Source organism: Dermacentor albipictus, chromosome 2 (assembly GCF_038994185.2).
Source record: "Dermacentor albipictus isolate Rhodes 1998 colony chromosome 2, USDA_Dalb.pri_finalv2, whole genome shotgun sequence".
Lineage (NCBI taxonomy): Eukaryota > Metazoa > Arthropoda > Arachnida > Ixodida > Ixodidae > Dermacentor > Dermacentor albipictus.
Genome location: NC_091822.1, coordinates 190,800,452 through 190,819,237, shown reverse-complemented (window position 1 = coordinate 190,819,237; position 18,786 = coordinate 190,800,452). Strand labels below are relative to the sequence as shown.

Sequence of the window (18,786 nt, the reverse complement as noted above, 5' to 3'; positions counted from 1 at the left end):
GGCACACTGTAGTGGGAGAATCCAGAAATTTTGACCACATGGGTATCTTTGCCATGCACCCAGCACTCGAGCATTTTTGCATTTCACCCTCCTTGAAATGCGGCTGCGGTGGCCAGGATTGGATCTTGCAACCTCATGCTTAGCAGCGCAATGCCATAGCTGCTATGCCAGCCTGGTGGGTCCAGATAATGCAACGCTAACAAAGCTAATTCACTAGAAAAAGAAAATAAAACTTGAGGCACTTTATCAGAACATTTTACCCTGTAACAAGGCAGTGCATCTTTGGACACTTGTCTTATGACTGCAAGAGAGGAGTGTGCCCTAGCATGCACTTGAGCTGATATGTTTAGCTTTATGCTCACTACACAGCAAGAAAATACTAACAGTAACTCGCCCATAAAGCTTGAGTAAGATAGTCCCCAAAGCATAGTAGAGAATAGAAAGAATAAGTCTGCAGTTACATGGTAAGTATACACTAGTCAAGCTGTTAGCAAGGACAGTTTTTCAATCTGATCAAGGAAAAGTACAACATTTGCAATTTCAGCATAATTTATTCAAAAACAAAATCATTAGCCACTGCATTGCTCATATACATGCACTGGACTCTCAACAACAGGCCTAGTAACCACATACCACTTTGACTTTGATATCTCTTTGATATCTCTTTGGTATCTGTCAGCCAATTTTTAGGCTATCACTGTTGTATCCCATGTCACAAACAAGCTTCCCAAATTAGTATTTGCAATATTCTTACGTGATTCATTATACCACTAATGTTTATTGAATATTATGCCTTGAGTTTGTTTCCTGAGGGAGCTCAAATCATATCAAAGCTTGTATTTTACTGAAACTGAAACATAGACACCAGAAGATAGAACACGAAAATAAATGCAAACTGTTTTTCACTATACTACCAGTGTGTACACTTTTTCACTGTCAAAAATTATCTCCCAGTAACTAAAAGCTATTGTCACTAGACAGCACTGTGATAGTAATGTATGAACGGAAACATGGAATTCTCTATGCCAAAACACTATGCGCTTATTCAATACGTAGCAAAATTTAATAGACTTATGTTCAATGCGGAGAACTGCAGTTTTGTGCTGCAGTACCTTTTTGTATATGCCTAACAAATTACACTGCGGTGTTCAATAAAGTTAAAACAATTAAAGCTTGTTGTCAATAGTATGCATGCTTTTATCTTTAACGCTCTACAAAACCAATGAACCCCTTACCTGTAGTGAACGTTCCAGACACACCACTAGAGGTATCATTGGTCATTGTTTCTTTTATAGCAAAGGGGGCAGGCAGCCAGGCTACAATATGTCATTTGTAGCAGTGTAGTGTGCACATACAACTATAAGCATTTACCTGGTAACATAGGCAATGGAACAGAGGAACCTACATAAATGGCATGGGATCTCTATAAATGCAGCAGATGACCATCGTTTGCAAAATTGTCACTACTGGAAACTTCCCTTATTGGTGGCAGACTGAATGTTGCTGTGCAAACTGTATGATTCTAACAAGAGTTCAAATTTCTTCTTACGAAAGCAATCTAAGCATATTTCAATGAAAAAAACACGTGGGTTGTACTTGTAGCACACTGTGTGATCTAAATCAAATAGAGCTGAGGATTCTCATATTAAAAAAAAAAAACTGTACTATACAGCATACGGAGCTTTACAAGGTCCAACAAGTAATTGTGTTATGGATTGTACAGGTGTCTATACCTCTATGTACAGGTGTCTATACCTATATGACTGGAACGTACGTACCTAATAATTTAACGTTTACATAAGAAATTGTTTCTGCACTCGGCAACGCCCGCCTTTGCAGCTGTACTAATGTGAAACTTCTCTCTTTTTCAACACATTCTCCACCGAGTGGAGGACTGTATATTGGTTTGCAACCCTCAGTCAAGTGCCTTGACAATGATGAGTAAAATCTGCGCACCGAACACGTTTAGCACATAAGCAACAGACTGGCCCACCGAAGAGGCGGACCCTAGCGCATCGACGCGGACCCTAGCGCATCGACAGAAACTGACAGGCCTTGCAGCCCAACGAATTGAGGCAACTGTTGTACAGCATCATGCATTAAAACTAATAATTAAAGCTACTACTGACTCCTGCGCTGGGTTTACCGTGCTGTAAAGCTTGAGTAAACAAAACCGGAAAGCAAACCAAGAAAGAAAACATGAAGCGAATCAAGTTACGCTTGCGTGACCGCAGTAGCTGACGCCCATTCGCGTGCAGTTTCAAACCCGCGCTCTGTGAAACTTTAACGACAAGCGTCTCTCGGAGCCACGAAGATAGTTACAAATCGTTCATATCTAGCAAAGAAAAAAAGCGAAAGGTAAACGAACGCAATACCTCCTTCCGCCATCGCCGCCCAGTGGATGCAGAGATGAATTGAGCAGCGCCAGGACGGCGCTCGCGAATCGCGGAGTCGCTGGCTTAGCTGGCTGCTAGGATGGCTCGTGGACTGGCTGAAGATGAATAGCCTCCGGCCAAGCTCCGGCAGAAGCGGATCAATGTCGTACAGTGCAACGTTCTTAGAAGTATGTCTTTTCTTTATTATATGGTATGTCAACGTTAATACAATGGGCCAGTGCAGGGATGCTGCTCTTACGCTCGATTCAAACCAAAATCCGCTTGTAGTACTCCAGTTACATCACAGTTTCGCTTTGAAAGTGTCTGCGTTCACCCGGTGAACGCAGCGCAAGCGTTAGGTTCACCCAAACGTCACGTCCGGGACGTCACATCAGGTCTTTGTTTTTTTCACGTCCGTGATGTCACATCCGGCCTTTTTGGCGGCATAAGGGCATAATATGGCATATGGCAGGTTCGGAGTGCACGAAGCGGTGGATCGCTTATTTTTCGGGCTTTTGCTTCTCGTAAGTATACTTCGTCTTTGCGTTTGATGTGCATCTACTACGCGTAGCTAATCTTTCGACTGCATGATGCCATATATAGGTGTTCTGTGATGATACTTTATAGCCAGGTTCCTCACGAGCTTTTGTGATGCATTGCAGGGACCGCCACACCGGCCAGCCAGTGCTACAGTGTCCTAATGCAGAGAACGTATATTACACGGAACTGCGCTCCTTCAGAGTTATTTAGAGTCTTTGTCAGAAGCACGTAACAGTAACATTACTTGGTTACGGTGCTGCTACATGGCAGAATATTTGAATGGCAGATGTCCCGAGTGCGGCATGTAAGTACGTACGTACGCGCGCTTGTTTAGCCTAAATAAGAGTTTCTATTGTTCCCCAATGGAAATGCACATTCCTGATGCACGGTTCAGATCTGCCGGCTAAGGGCGGTAGTGAATAAAGTCACCAAATTGCGGCCTCGTTGCGGTCTCGCATTGCGGCCTCATTGCACGGTCGGGAAAAATTGCTTTAGAACCAAAATTTCGCTGCGCTGTCAGTAGCCATTCACTGATAAGCTTTCTCCGCAGCGTAATGCTCAGTGCAGGTGTGATGGGGGTTATGTGTGCGGTCGGTATGTGACCGATATTCCTGAACGCAGTGTCATTCAGCGATGTGCACAGCTGTGGCTGATTGTCGAATGTGGGCTGTGACAGGAGTGATGGGGACCATGCTCCTGCCTCGGCCAAGGTTGCAGCGATTTCAGAGCTGCAGGGAGCGCCCAGGCAGAACCTAATCTCGGCCCTATGCTGCAGCTCCAGCTTCTTGAGACGGGCACGTGGTAGTGCCACGAGTGGGAGGACGTACCGCAGGCGTGAGGTGGCTACTGCATGGTACAGCCGCAGAGCCCACCTAGTGGTGCAGCTCTGTCCTCGGGCAACAAGCTGGGAGACTGCCTTGTGGACCCGGAGGACCTGGACGTGCAGGGTCTTGACAGCAGGCAGCCAGGTCAGCCGGTGATGAACGTGTAGTCCCGGGTACGTCACTGCCGGGCTTCAAGGTCGCCTTCCAGTTGCAGCTGTGCAGCGGGCGGTTGCTCTTGGGTGGAGCAGCATGGCCTCTGTCTTCCTTGCCGAGATGGCAAGGCCAATGCAGCTCAGGTAAGCAGCGGCGGTGTCGAGGGCTCTTTGCAGAGCCGAGCGCGCACTGCTGTGGCTGTGTGGTGGATTTCGCACACATAGGGCGATGTGGTCCGCGTTGATGGAGGTATTCACGTGGTTGTGGGGGTCAGTCTGCAGGACAGCAGGCAGTCGGGCCAGGTTGAACAGGAAAGGGCTCACCACTGATCCTTGTGGGACGCCCTCTACCAAATAGGTCCAGGGCCTGCTGAACGACTGGATAGGGCAGGCCATCAAAGGCCCCCTTCATGCCGATAAGCACCAGGAGCACGGCCTCACCGCAGGCCTTGGCCTCTTCCAGCGTGGAGACCACGTCCACGATGGAGTCCGCACTGCATCAGCTCCGCCGGAAGCCTATCTGCTCATCGGCCAGAAAGCAATGGCCTCCATCAGCTTGCAAGCAGCAGAGGTGAGTGAGACTGGCCGATAGGAGCTCACGTTTTTCAGCCGGCCTTCAGGATGGGGGCCACGTAGGCTGTGCGCCATGACTCCGGCACCTGCCCTGACTGCCAGATGTTTAAGCAGTCAAGCAGGTGCAGCTGCTCGCTGGCGGCCAGGTTGCGAAGCATTTGGGTTCCTGGTGCACTGGGCTCCTGGTACACTGCGATGCTTGGAGCTCGTGCAGCGTCAGCGGGTCCTGGTAGATAGCCATAACCTGGCTCGATGGCCACCCTGGGTGGTGAGAGAGAAGGGAAGACGGAAAGGCAGGGAGGTTAACCAGGCTGAGTCCAGTTTGCTACCCTACACGTGGGGAGGGGAATGGGGAGTGAAAGAGGAAGAGAGAGAACTTAAGTGTAGGATGTCTATAGTCGGGCACTCAAGTCTGTTGCCCTCAGGTAGCGAAAAAGCGCTCAGACTGCTTTCTGGGCCAATGAACTGTGAGGCCAGGCTCCCAAGACTGGATGACAGGCCATTTACAGAAGCGAAGACCCTGTGTGGTGGTTGTGCAGGCAGCTAGGCAGGCTGACGGAAGGCTGCCCTACCTTCAGGATGGCTGCAGTGCGTGGTTCAGCCAGCGCAAACTGGTTGGCGAGGAGCTCCGCAAGGGCCTCTTCGCTGATGCTCAGCGTGATGGCCACGGCGAGGACAGGTTGTAGGCTTCCTCTCCTGCTGGTGAGGGATTTGAGCAGTCTCCAAGCCAGGGGTCCCCTGGACCTGCCCTCGATGGCAGAGGCTCCTCCTGCGCCGGGCTTGGCGTCTGCAGCGGGCATCTGCACGTCTGTACTCGGTCCAATGCTCTGCCTTGCCCGTCCGGATTGCTCCACGCTCCATACGGCGCCTGGAGGCACGAATGTTGAGCAGGTGGAGGTCCGGAGCGGGGGTATCTGGTTGGGTAGAGCACTGAACGGTGGCAGCCTGAGCACAATCCACGATGGCGCTCAGGAAGTCACGGCCATCTTCCAACTTGCTGCAGTGCTTCCGGAACAGGGACCAGTCTGTGACGTAAGTTCTTGACCTAGGCCTTCTCCCAGACCTGGGGCTGATCACAATAGGGAAGTGGTCAGACCCCCATTTGTCCGAACTTGTGGCCCAGGAGTAGGAGCACTGCTCAGTGTTGAGGGAGAGGTCAATGGCTGTGCGAGCTCTGCGGTAGACGTAGGTGGGCTCCCTGGTGTTCCAAGGTCAGCAGGCCAGCTCAGCTGATGGCATCTGTGAGGCCTTTGCCTCAGCGGGTGCAGCTGCTGCTTCCCCAATCCGTGTGGTGTGCGTTGAAGTCACTGCACAGGACTGCATGCCCACCAAGGCGAACAGCCAGCTGGATGAGGCTGGAGGGATCCCACGGCTTTCCTGGACGGATGCAGATGCTCGCCACAGCCGTGTCCTGGCTGCCAAGGCGTACCACAACGGCGCATTACTCCAAGGGGCCACCGGCGATGTCAGCAACAGGTAGAACAGCACGCGCCAGGGTGCTGCGGACATAGATTGCCGTGCGTGGCTTTCCTGGCTTATGGACTCCATCTAGGCAGGGTGCCGCAGTGCAACTGCATGTGGCACAGGTGGTGGCACCCGTGTAGTCGGGAAGCCGTAGGTTCTCGGCCACGGCATATGTCTCCAGCAGTGCGAGTACCGTATAGTGCGGAATATAGGTTGAGGTTTTTTCCCAAAAATATTACTAAAAGTTCACCCCTTGACTTACATACCGGCCCTTGGCACAGCATGAATAGTCGTCTGGCAGCATGTAGGAGCGCAGACCTTTCGGCATCCACATTGTTATCGCCCCCTTGGTGACCGACGCGGCCCAACTCGCAGGCGCTGCGCGGTTCTTTATTCTGACGAAGTTCTTTATTCTATGGCGCAGTGCACCCGGAGCTCAAAGACAGGGTGGCGGATTTTGTCCGCGAGCATCGTGCCAGATCATTGCCAGTCACAGCAGAACTCATCTGCATCAAAGCTATTGAGATCGCCCGAGAATCCGGACTGCCCAAGGAACAATTCAAGGGCTCCATTTATTGGGTTCGTCGCTTCATGCAACGCAAGGGATTCGCACTTCGACAGCGCAAATCAATCTGGCAGAAGCAGCCAGAGGCATACGAGGACAAGTTGGTCGAATTCCAGCGCTATGTTATCCGTCTCCGGCAGCAGCATGGCTACATGTTGGTACAGATCGGCAACGCTGATGAAATGCCGGTGTGGTTCGACATGCCGTCGCTCACCAGTGTGCGAACGCGGCACAAAAGAAGTCGAGCTTCTTTCTACGGGGAACGAGCATTCACGGTGATGCTCGCGTGTACTGCAGATGGCAGAAAGCTGCCCCCATACATAATATTCAAGAGGAAGACGCTGCCGAAAGAGGCTTTCCCACGGGATGTCGTTCGCGTGAATGAAAAGGGCTATATGGACGAGGCCCTCATGCTCAATTGGATTAAGACCGTCTGGAATCGGCAACCAGGGGCACTCTTGCGGTTTCCGAGCATGCTCGTCTTGGATGCCTTTCGCGGGCACTTGACCGCAGGATTGAAGCTGGCATTCCGCGACGGGAGGACGGAACTCGCCGTCATTCCGGGAGGCATGACGTCAACACTTCAGCCACTGGACGTCGTGCTCAACAAGCCTGTTAAAGACCGTGTCCGTGAACAATATAATCAGTGGATGGCCGGCGACAACCTGATGACCCCAACCGGCCAGCTGCGCAGGCCGCCTCTCGTCACTGTGGCCACGTGGGTGTCGCAGGTTGTGCTCGCTGCCCGACGATATGGTGGTGTGGGCATTCAAGAAGTGTTGCATAAGCAAGAAGTGTTGCAAAATTTTTTGCATAAGCCAGGAACGCACACAGGAGTCCAAAGAACTTTGTCACCAGGAGAAAAAGTTACAGCACAGTGGGTCGAGTCGTAACGAAACTTGCGAGCGTCCTGGGAGACGTCTGTGTTAAGCGGGGCGAGGCGTCTGCACTCTGCGAGGCGAGACACAAACTGTTCCAAGAAAGGAACTGATGGGGGTACAGGAGTCGAAAGGAATGATACATCAAGAATGAAACTTGGTGAACAGCCATAGATGAAGAAAAAACGTTAAATCCAGTGGTACGTTGCGTAGCCATGTTATAGGCGAATGTCATGAACGACAGGATTGCATCCCCGTTCGTGTGGCCAGGGTAGATGTACAGTCGCATGCAATATGACTTGCAACACTCTTGTTCGTTGTTGAAGGGGCTCCACGGCTGCGCAGCAGCTCTGACATTCGAAATAGCAGTTTAATAGACACCACTAATTGAAGCTGTGTTTCGGTCTGGAACTTACCATGTGTCTGCACAGCCGCACAGCCTTGGAACCCCTTCGACCACGGGTACCGGTGTTGCAATTCATATTGCACGTGACTGTACATCGCAATCATCAAGCTGTTGGTCTGCAGATGGTAACTGGAAGTCGTCTTGCGAATTGTGTTAGAGGTGCACAGAACTTCGGTAAGGATAGAAGAGAGGAAGACTGCTGCAGTCACTGAGGAGAACGCGCAGAGCGCTGCGGTGTAAGATAATATTGTGTAGAAAGAAATCGGCGACTTCAGCAGCAGTCCAGGATGGTAGAGATGCTGTCTCCGCATAGCGTGTTGGATGGTCTATGGCCGTTGCAATCCAACGATTTCCATGTGAGGTCATGGGAAGAGGACCGTACAAGTCTATTCCAACTACTTCAAAAGGCGAAGCGGGACAAGGCAGAGGTTGTAAAGAGCCAGAAGGAGCTGTTGGGTTTGCTTTGACAATGAACGCAGGGTGCAACATACTTCGCAACGGCTGAAGATGGGCCAGGCCAGGAGCAGCAACTTCATATTCTGTTGCAAGTCTTGTGGTAGCCTAGAGGACCAGTCGTCGCATGATCGTGAAAGGCTTCAAGCACCTCACATTGCAGAGAACATGGTATGACCGGGACCCATTTGTTGCCATCGATGTGATAAATGTTGCGATGTAAAACCCCATTGTGCAGCTTGAATTGATTAAGTTGTCGACGAAGTCAGGCGTTTGGAGGTGACGAAGAATCTTCCATGCGTTGGAGAATAGTTCAGCAGTGTGGGTCGATGCATTAGTGGGACACAAGGACAGATGGGCTGTTGTGTCTTAGCCATTCGAGGGCTACAATGGGTAAAGCCGATGAAGAGGACTCAGGACGTACACAATCACGGAGAGGTTATGGTGAATCGTCATGATTCGGCAGAGGGTAGCAAGAGAGAGCATTGGTGTCTTGATGCTTCTTTGCAGCCCTGTAGGTGACATTGAAATCGTACTCCTGTAGGTGAAGCACACAGCAACCCAGGTGACCTGATAAATTCTTTAGCGATGAAAGCCAGCACAGTGTGTTATGGTCGGTAACGACTGTGAAATGGCGGCCATGTAGACATGGGTGAAATTTTTGCACAGCCCAACAGCAAAGCACTCCTGCTTGGTTATGGTGTAGTAATTTTCTGCACTGGTTAGTGCACGACTAGCCTAAGCAATTACTCGTTCGCGGAATGTGTTGTTGCATTGTAGTAGAATGGCACCGAGACTGACTGCTAGCGTCGGTGTGAAAGATGGTGGGCGCGGTTGGATCAAAGTGGCGCAGTACTGGGTCTGACGTCAGGGCATGTTGCAAAAGCAGGAAAGCATGTTCACATTCGTCGGACGAAACAAAGGGTGCATTACTGGGGAGGAGTTGATGGAGCGGGGACGTAAGTGTAGCGAAGTTGCATATGAAGTGCCGGAAGAAGCAAGTCCAAGAAAACTGTGCATGTCTTTTTGACGCAGTGGACACAAAATTCGAGGATGGCAGTAAGCTTCTCGGGGTCCGGACGAATACCTTCTTTGCAGACTATGTGCCCCAGAACTTTGATGGCCTTGCTGGCCAAACTGCATTTGTGTGTGTGTGTGTGTGTGTGTGTGTGTGTGTGTGTGTGTGTGTGTGTGTGTGTGTGTGTGTGTGTGTGTGTGTGTGTGTGTGTGTGTGTGTGTGTGTGTGTGTGTGCGTGTGTTGAGCTGCAAACCAGCATTTGCAAGACAGGCAAGGACTTCATCAAGATGTTGCAAATGTTGTGAGAACATGGTTGAAAACACAATGTCGTCGAGATAGCACAGACAGGTTTTCCATTTCAAGCCACACAAGACTTATCGATCATGCGTTCGAATGTGGCAGGCACATTGCAGAGTCCGAAAGGCATCGCACTGAACTCGTAGAGCCCATCAGGGGTAGCAAATGTCGTTTTTGCTTTGTCGGATTTGGACATCGGTATTTGCCAGTAGCCTGGTCTAAAGTCAAGGCTAGAAAAATACTCAGCACCGTGGAGTGAATCTAGTGCATCATCCATCCGTGACACGGGGTGAACATCTTTGCGCACGATTTTGTTCAGCGCACGGTAACAGACGCAAGAACACACTGAGCTGTCTTCGTGACAATTGCAACGACATGAGTGTCAACAGCTCAAGTGACAGTTGATCCACGAGGCAACAGTTGGGGTTCGATTTGGTTTATTGCAGTAAGCAATGCAGACCCCTCAGAGAAGCGAATAAGGCCAGGGGTAATCAGAATTGCTCGAGATAGGGTATGGTCATAGGGTAGAATGAATACGCCGCCATCCACAATGTTACAGGAGTTGACACCTATAATCTTTTCTCTAGGTGGCCAAAGAACGTAATCGGAAGAGGTGACAAGACGAATGCATTCTTCGTGGTTAGGAAGAGAATTGCCAGTGGCATCATCCAGTTGTGTGAGGCGCTGACGACAAGAGATAGAAGCAAACGCCAAAGATAAGAAGTCCCACCCCAAGATGAGTTCATGGGTCACTCACGAAATACCGCAAAAACAATGTGGTGAAGAATTTAGTCTATGGACACACGAACAGGACACGGTGTAATTGGACGAATAATAACCTTGGCCGCTGCACAAAGAGAAAGGCCGGAGTAAGGCAATTCTTGTGTTTTATAGAGTCCCAAACAGTCACATGGCAATAATTGCCAAGCGTCTTGTAACATGGAGCCACCTCAGAATTGCGCCAAACAAAGATGATGGATGCAGCCAGTCTTGCCAGATAACTACATTTTGACTATTCTGTATTGTTTGCATTTTTTGTGTAAAAGGAATTGTCGCAGAGAGTTTTATCTTCAGTGGCCTTCAGTTGACGTCATCTGCTACAACTAGCACATAAGTTAACTCCATAGCACCACTAGGATGGAGACATTGTGTCGTGGGGTGCTTCCTTAAAAGTGGACAAGAAGATCCTAAAGGAAAAGTGTGAGATGGTCACAGTAATAACCAAGGCATTTGGCATGGGAATGACCCAGCTATGAAAGTATTATCAGATGTGGACAAGCATATAATACTAAATGGTGCCTTGCACGAGTCCCAAGTGTCAAATGTAATGAGTATTGTGCATTGAAAGGGCCAAAAATGTTTTGTACATGCAAGGGAACACTATGGGCATTTTATAACAGTTGCTTAGATGTACTACATTAACAGGAACCAAACGAACTCCCTTAGACATAAGCATGCAGCAAATTCAAGGACTAGATGAAGCTTCAAAGAAGTAACTGCATTTCATGTAGGATAGGTGTGAATGACCTTTGTGCACGAGATCAGTGACAAAAACACTAAATGAATGCAGTACAGTGTCTGTATCATATCTTGTGCAGACCAAACTAGCCTGGAGTTTCAGCGTTCCTTGTCAGTTCATTTAAATAGGCACTACATTGTTCAAAGTGCAATATTGTTCTACAAAACATAATATGCAAGATGTAGCATGCTAACCCTCGTGGCTCAACAACTACTGAACCGAAACCTGAATGAGCAGTGAAGCTTCCTTGTAATTTTCATCGTAACCATACTTTCGCTCTTGAAAGTGAACCTCTTTAGTGAATTTGCTTGTGTATTAATTTTTCTTTAGGCAAGTATTTTTTATACATGTTAATGTCTCAATCCTGCTTTTTCTTTCCGGGGCTAAAACAAAATGCCTCTTATTTCACTTTGATCTTTTGACCTAGGAAGCCATCATCTGGTGCTGTGTACAGCAAGCACATGCTTCGGGCAAGGAGGGAGCCAGCACCATATCTACATCAGCAAGAACCTCGGTGCTCAAAATAAACATTTTCTGTGCAAATACCTGTCTTTTTATACTTCCAGCATGAATTAATAAGTTTCTTTTGCCTTCACATGCAGGAAGGTTTATAGGAATAAATAGTGACTGTTGAATGCCCAGGAAAAGCCTTGAAGCCATTATACTTGTACAGTGATAAAGTACATGTGTACTTGAACTTAATAGTACAGAAACGAAAAGCAAAGTAATAGGCAAAATGCTCGGGGCAGCAGTCGTATAAATGGTAGATGAACACAGCTAATTGTGCTGTCCAGTTTCATTCAGTTTGACCAAATGTTGCAAGATTTGCCTTCAATATGAATCATTCAGTTTAGCCAGCTAAAGTCGAACTCGTACAAACTTTGGAATGTCTGCTGGGAATTTTAGCATAAATGGTATGTGTGCATCCTTCAGCAGCACCACAAGCCCAGTAAGGTTTTTGTGTTACTGTCCCCCCTCCCTTGGGGTTATTGCAGTGTCTACTTCAAGTGCTTGAGGGTATAATGGAAAATGACTCCATTCTCCAATGAGAAGGCTATATAAATATGCAGGACAAGAGCTTGTAGGCCTGGTTATAAGCATGAATTAGATATGTATAGACCAAAGGCAATATGAATACAATATGTTAAATTGCATCCATATGTGGGAACTGCCCACATCAAAGGAAAGAAAGTGCAATACTTGCAACCTACCAACATAAACATCAGTCTAGGGAAGGATTCTGTAAGGATCCACTAAGTGGACTGTTTCAGCACACACTGATTAGGTAGAGCTATAATCTGGTAGAGCAAGTGGCAATCATCACCATGGGCTCTCGTGCTCTATTCATTCAGCGTGTACTGGAATGGACAGTCCACTTAGTCAACACTTACAGACTAGCCCCCTAGGGCTGTGGAAGCACGCAGTATATTAAGCTTAAGTCTGGAGTGCTACCTTCTGCTTATGTGGCAAGTCCTCCTGTTTACCTGTTCCTTTCAACTGAGAGCTGAGCACTGCCTAGGTTAAGTCAGAAAAAGCAACCAGCGTCCATAGAATTCAAACTATTACTATTTGCCCTATATAAGGGGACAGTGAAGCCTAAAATGACACTTGACTTGGACCATATTTTTCACGATATGCCCGAGAATATTGGGATTTCCCATCAATATAACCCTTCCTACATCACATAGTGAACAACCTGAAAACTTAACACTGTTGCGCAGAGCGATGAAGGGTCAGGATTTGAGCGAGAAAACAACACATGACACCTGAGCGCAAACTATGAACTGGTTTATTTTTCTGCAAGTGAAGCGTACATAAAGCCTACACGCATGCACAGGAGTCCTCTTCCCGGTCTACCTACACCCTCTATTGTCAGTGATTATGCTAATCTCTTTATTGCTGAGTGAAATAGACGGCGGGCTGACACATGAGCCCTGTGGGTCCACCTTGAGGTTGTATGCTTCCACGACTTGTCTTTTCCTTTGGTTCCTACTTTTCAGCAGAATCATTGCCTTGTGATAATCACCAGTTGATAGTTTGTGCTCAGGTGTCTATTGTTTTCTCGCTCAAGTCCTGTCCCTTCGTCACTCCGCACAACAGTGTTAAGTATGTTGAACCAACTAGCACACTGCACAATTTTCCTGATCTTGAAAACAATTGTAAACTAAAGTCCGTGAGAAACAAAGTGTTCTGTCATGACATACAGATTTATGCATGATCACTTGGCTATATAAAAATACAATTTTAGCCAATGTTAACAAAGAGCTTCACTTCTGGTGTTCACTTAAATAATGTCTGTGATGCATTGTGACAGTACGAGGTCCTGGAGATCGTACTGTGGAGATATGTCAACATTGAGCCTATTCCTGTTTAATGTATGGATAGATGCCTTCACGAAGAGTTGGAGAAACTGCACAATACAATGTTTTATATCACATGTAATAATTATGGTGTGATAAAGTGTACACGCTGAGCTTAATGTTTTAGAAAAGCTCAAGAAAAGGCTCCAGAATAGGTATGATGGATAGGCAACCTTTTATTTGGCTCTCTTCATAGTGAAATCTAGACGCATCACCTCAGCCACACTTAGTAAAATCTGTGGGCTCGTACTGCCCATGCCTTTACTGCACAAGTTGCCTTGGTGCTCCCAGTCTTGACAGGTAACACTTAAGCACACTCTCATGCACGTGTTTGTTCCAAAGCTACAGCTGCTAACTAAAGTAACTCCCACATGCGATTCTGTAACTCTAGACCTAACTGCAAAAACGCATGCAGTACTACGAGTTTGGCATGGAGTCCACATGACATGTGCACAACTTCAAATTTCGTATAGGCAACAGATAACTGGTAACCTGTTAGAGTAACAAAATGGATGCCAAGGAAAATTCACCCAAAGCCTTAGGCAGGAAAATGAGGTGTTGTGATGAGATAAATAGCAATCACATTTGATCGACTGACTAAAAGCTGGCAGGGGTATTGCATTTGACATGACTGAAATGACCTGCAGCATGGCATGGTAACTGTGGCAGCCTTTACAATGCCGCGCACTCTGAATTACACTTATGTGCATCCATATGCTGCAGCGACCAACTGTTTTTATTCAAGAAAGCCAGGTTTGTGGTTCAGCACACATCATACGCTGGCAAACTCACTGATGAGTCAACTCCCTGAGATCATCCCATGAGTCTGAGTGAGCCCAGCTGAGCAGTATTTTGGCGAGTTTGAGCCCGAGTGAGCTCGGCTGAGTAGTATATTCTTATGAGTTCAAGTGAGCAGCTAATTATAATTTTGGCGAGTCTAAATAGTGAGTTCCGATTATTTTGCCAACATATATATGGTCCGTGTACTTTCGAAATTCAGCTACGACACTTGCGCATAGGTTGGAAATTAAGCTTCTCGCCAAGTGACTACTGCATAAATGATCATAGAGCTAGCGAAGAACGATACGCCTTAATGATGCAGCGTGCCGCGCGGGATCCATGTGTGCAGCGTGCCAGTGGATGGGTGCGTGTTTGGGAAATTAGGGGGTTTCGACCCATCCACAGATAATTTACATAATACCTTTCTCCATAGTGTATTATTGCGATAGCAATTTTTGGACACCCTAAGCGAATTTTCGCCATCGCCCTGATGTTTGGTTTAAAGTCCAAATGTGACAAAAATTATAGTGCTCCGTTGCATCCCTTATGCTGGGGTTAATTGCGAATGAAAGGGTGCGATTGTGAGCCGAGAAGGATGGCAGCTTTATGCGCGCTGTCCACGTCCCGTGATCAAGTGCGCGCTAGGGTCAGAGAGCGCGCGACGTCTCTTGCCTGGCCGTGCCCGTGCATATGGCTGTCCGCGCGCAGCAGAGTGCATATACACGGCCCGCGCGTGCCACATTTTTTAAAAGTAATTTGCGGCCGGTGTAAAGGCGGCAAGCCGACGTGGCTGCAGCTGGTTTCACGAGTGTCAATTGGAAGTAGCGATATCTAAGTTTCGGGCGAAACTTAGAGAACAGTGACTTCCTTAGAGGGGCCAAAATTTTGGGGCGCATGAGCGGCACGTATAGTAGAATGCAATGTTCCATTGTAAAAAAAAAAAATTGATGTAACAAAATAGAGTGCTGAGTGTTACGTCTTTGTTACATCAAGGTTCAACAAAAATTAAGCGCTGGAAATCAGCGCTGGACGCACATGCAACTCCTTACTCCACACTGAAAACATTTGAGAAAACATTTTTTTTAAATGCTTTGTACATTTGTATAAATCCCTACCTGCGGATATTCCTCTGGTTTAGCCTAATTATGTGCTGCCTACTTAACTTACTGACGCAGCATACGTATCATTGCGAAATTTATAATTTTTTGCTTTTAGAAAAAGCATCGAGTTATTGAATTTTGCGAACAGAAAAAAAATTGCAACTTCCAATATAGCGCGCTTCCTAGGCTATTAAATAGCTACAATGTTCAAGGAACGTACTGTTTCCATGAGTGGTTTACTCATGCAGTAAGATGTACTGCTCCTATACACCTTGTAATAAAAAGCATATGCATCGACACATAGCAGCTGATATTCTTGCTTATTTTCTCATCACAGAGGTAGATGGGGCACATGAACCAATATGCTCACACAAATCAACGTGACAAACTACTGCGGAGACATGGCAACGAATTCTTTGTTTACCTTGTACACCACAAGTGCGAGGTTTGCGCATTAACTTGACTTCATGAAACCCTACTTATACTACAGGCTTTACGGCAATGCTTGCATGCAGTGCGGTGAAGCGCTCGACGAAACTGCACATATTATATGATTTGTTTGATATTAACTCGAGATGCAAACGTTTGTGCAGGCAGGCAAGCAATGTTTCCATTCACGCAGCGCACCAAAATAGCGAGGTGTATGCATTGATCTGGTTTCATGACATCGTACTTTTGCCACTAGCTTTACGGCAGTGCTTGTGTATAGTGCTGCGAAGCACGCCGGAATTGCACGTTATTATACGGTGTGCTTGAAATCCACTCGAGATGCAAACGTTTGTGCAGGCAGGAAACGAATGATTTAATCCACGTAGCACAACACGAGAGCGCGCTCTATGCAGTACTTTGATTGAATAAAACTCTATTTCTGCCACAGGCTTCACAGCAATGCTTGTGTAGAGGGCTGTGAAGCTCGACGCAGCTGTAACAACATCCCACAGTACACCCGATTTTTACCGAGTTTGTTTTAAAGGGCCCCTCACAGGCTGTATAACAAATTTTGGTTATACACTGAAAGTTGTTACGTGCCCTCTAAGAAGTGTTCTACCGCAAGCATTTTTCAAATTGGTTCATTAACAGCAGATAGAGAATGATTGAAGTGCCGCGAACGCATGATTTCAGGAGGCGAGCGTCGCCGCCTATATAAACACTCTCTCGACATTCCCCGTTTCGCCTGTGTAAGCAAATTTCCTTCACTGCGTTCTCCCATACCGGAGCCGAGGGGTCGCGGCGGGTATACCCTGCCGTCTTCTTTTTTTCACCGTCACCGGCACACTTCCGGTGACGGTGTCGCGCGAGCTGTTGCGCTTGTCTCGTTTCCTGTAGCGGACGATAGTGCGCGCTCTACACGAGAACACGTAATTAGCGGTATAAGTCAGTGCCCCAGCACTGAGGCAAACGCGAGAGGATAAAAGAGCATTCATGATCGCAATGCTGGAACACATGTAGACAATGACGTATAGTTTCGTTCTCTGCGCGCGTGCAAACGTCGGGAAAAGGAGACGAAACGGAAATTCATCTCTCTTGCTACAGTGCGAAGTAAAACAAAAGCACCCAGACATTCGGGTTGTATTTTTCATTATTTCTCTAAACTTTAATTAGTTCACTGCAGCAACAGATTCAACAAATAACTGATGCTGCCTTGAATCTAAGTCACGTGTCACTCTGAGTGCCATCACAGCACAGCCTGTGCTCCTATGCAGCAGCAAAGTTACGGGCATTCATCTGCTTGCTGCTGCGATAACATTATGACACTTTAACTCAGAGGTACGATTTTTGTTGTGTGAGATTATAGATAGCCAGTAGACTACTTGTCTGATGTTAAATGCTATGACCCACTGGCAATCCACGATGCACTCAACGAAAACGTTTTTATGCTGTGTGTGGCGTGACTCACCAGTGACCCACACGCAAGAATTCTTGCTCTTGTGTTGCCATCTGAGGTTTGAAATTGCAACTAATATATATTTTTATTGCATTGGACATGGGGTGGCATGTTTGTTTCGGAGAGTGGAGTGGCGGCGCATTTCTCAGTTGGGTTTCTTGCAAACTTTCGCAGCAGTCTTTGAAATACGTCCCATTGGAATAAGTACCTGCATTTTTCTTGCTACTCCCAAACTTTTCAGCGTGTCTAATAGATAGATCCTCATGCCCCTTACGGATGAAAAAAAAAAGCACAATGCAGAGGAAACAAATAAACTTAGTTTTGGGCCAGAAGAATGCACCAGCAACTTCGCGATCACCAGCGGATGAGTCAAGTGCTTCAGTGTCAGATGTTCAGCAGTGGACAGTGAAATCAGTGACAAAGATAGTGTTTACGAACCATCACAGACCTCAGCCAGCATGTCAAATGGAGAGTCAGACCTGACTGATGATTCTGAGGTGAATGATTCAGGATACAATGCTCTCATTTCTCTCAGCCCATCTCTAGAGAAATGGACACCGGCAACAACCACTTCGCCTAGTGTGACACCACACGTACTCTAGGCCGCCCACTATCATTCAGTTGCCATCTAGCCGTTATGCCCCATCTTTATGTTCACTGTTTATTACGGATGACATTTGGCAAATGATGGTCAATGAAACAAACAGGTTCACACAAGTGTTGAAGTCAACTACTCCTAAATCTAAATCACGCTTGAAAAATTGGACGGAAACCAATGCCAAAGAAATTAAAGCATTTATTCGAATACTGATTTGTATTGGTCTCCTCCGTCTTCCTACTCCCAAATCTAAATCAAAGTTGAAAAATTGGATGGAAACCAATCTCCAACAAACGGAAGCATTTGTTGGAATACCAATTTGTATTAATCTCGTCCATCTTCCTATCCGAGTCACTACTGGGCAAAAAGTAACCTGTATGGTGTTGAACTCATTCATCAAAATATGAGCCGTGACCGCCTTCTCCCTACTTTTGAGGTTCCGGCATTTTGCGGACAATTAACTGATTGCAGAGTTGCAGGATCATGTCTTTAAGATCCATCCTCTGGTAGAGAAATTGAACCAAAATTTTTGCCACTGTGCTTGAGCCAGGAAAGGAGGTTGTGATAGATGAAACAATAGTGCCATGGTGTGGCAGACTTTCGTTCTTACAGAGTCAGGCTGTTCAAGGCATGTACCAAAGACGGTTACAGGCTAAAGGTTGATGTATATGCCGGAAAGTGTGACTGAACAATTGGCATCGGACATGCCGAAGATGTATGCTTGAAACTCCTGCAAATTTACAAGGAAGTTGTGTGCCCGCTGTCCGTAGACAACTTCTACATGAGCTTGCCGCTCACTTTTCGCCTTCTAAAGGAAGACACTTTCATTCGTGGCACAGTTCGCTCAGTGAGGAAAGGGCTGCCAAAAGATCTCACTGAAGTAAAGGTTGCAAATGGCAGTGTTACCGAACTTCAGTCCAAAAATGGAGTGAAGGCACTGAAGTGGATGGACAAGAGGCCTGTTCTGATACTCACATCTGTCGCCAAATATGAAGCAAC

General features: G+C 47.1%; 2 protein-coding genes across 8 annotated transcripts in view; one reads left to right on the top strand and one right to left on the bottom strand.

Annotated features, from left to right (window-relative positions):
- LOC135898459 (rabankyrin-5) overlaps positions 1-2,527 on the bottom strand; it is a 63,830-nt gene extending 61,303 nt beyond the window's left edge. Inside the window, exon 1 of the mRNA XM_065427380.2 lies at positions 2,376-2,527. Within this exon, the coding sequence (XP_065283452.1) occupies positions 2,376-2,388 (13 nt within the window). The 5' untranslated portion in view covers positions 2,389-2,527. The remainder of the gene's footprint in view (positions 1-2,375) is intronic.
- A 123-nt stretch (positions 2,528-2,650) lies between these two features.
- On the top strand, positions 2,651-11,599 carry LOC139056385 (uncharacterized). Of its 7 annotated transcripts, none has more exons than XR_011512327.1 (3): positions 2,703-4,462; positions 5,004-8,401; positions 11,492-11,599. XR_011512327.1 is itself a non-coding variant. In XM_070534585.1 (2 exons), exons 1-2 carry the CDS (start codon positions 4,302-4,304, stop codon positions 5,506-5,508), a joined length of 666 nt encoding a protein of 221 aa, XP_070390686.1. In that variant the 5' UTR covers positions 2,776-4,301; the 3' UTR covers positions 5,509-11,460. The 7 variants fall into 7 exon arrangements, 1 of the variants encoding a protein (XP_070390686.1); XR_011512329.1 differs by lacking the exon at positions 11,492-11,599 and having other exon boundaries at positions 2,796-4,035; positions 4,174-4,462; positions 5,004-11,460; XR_011512326.1 differs by lacking the exon at positions 11,492-11,599 and having other exon boundaries at positions 2,797-2,899; positions 3,038-4,462; positions 5,004-11,460.
- The last annotated feature ends 7,187 nt before the right edge of the window (positions 11,600-18,786 follow it).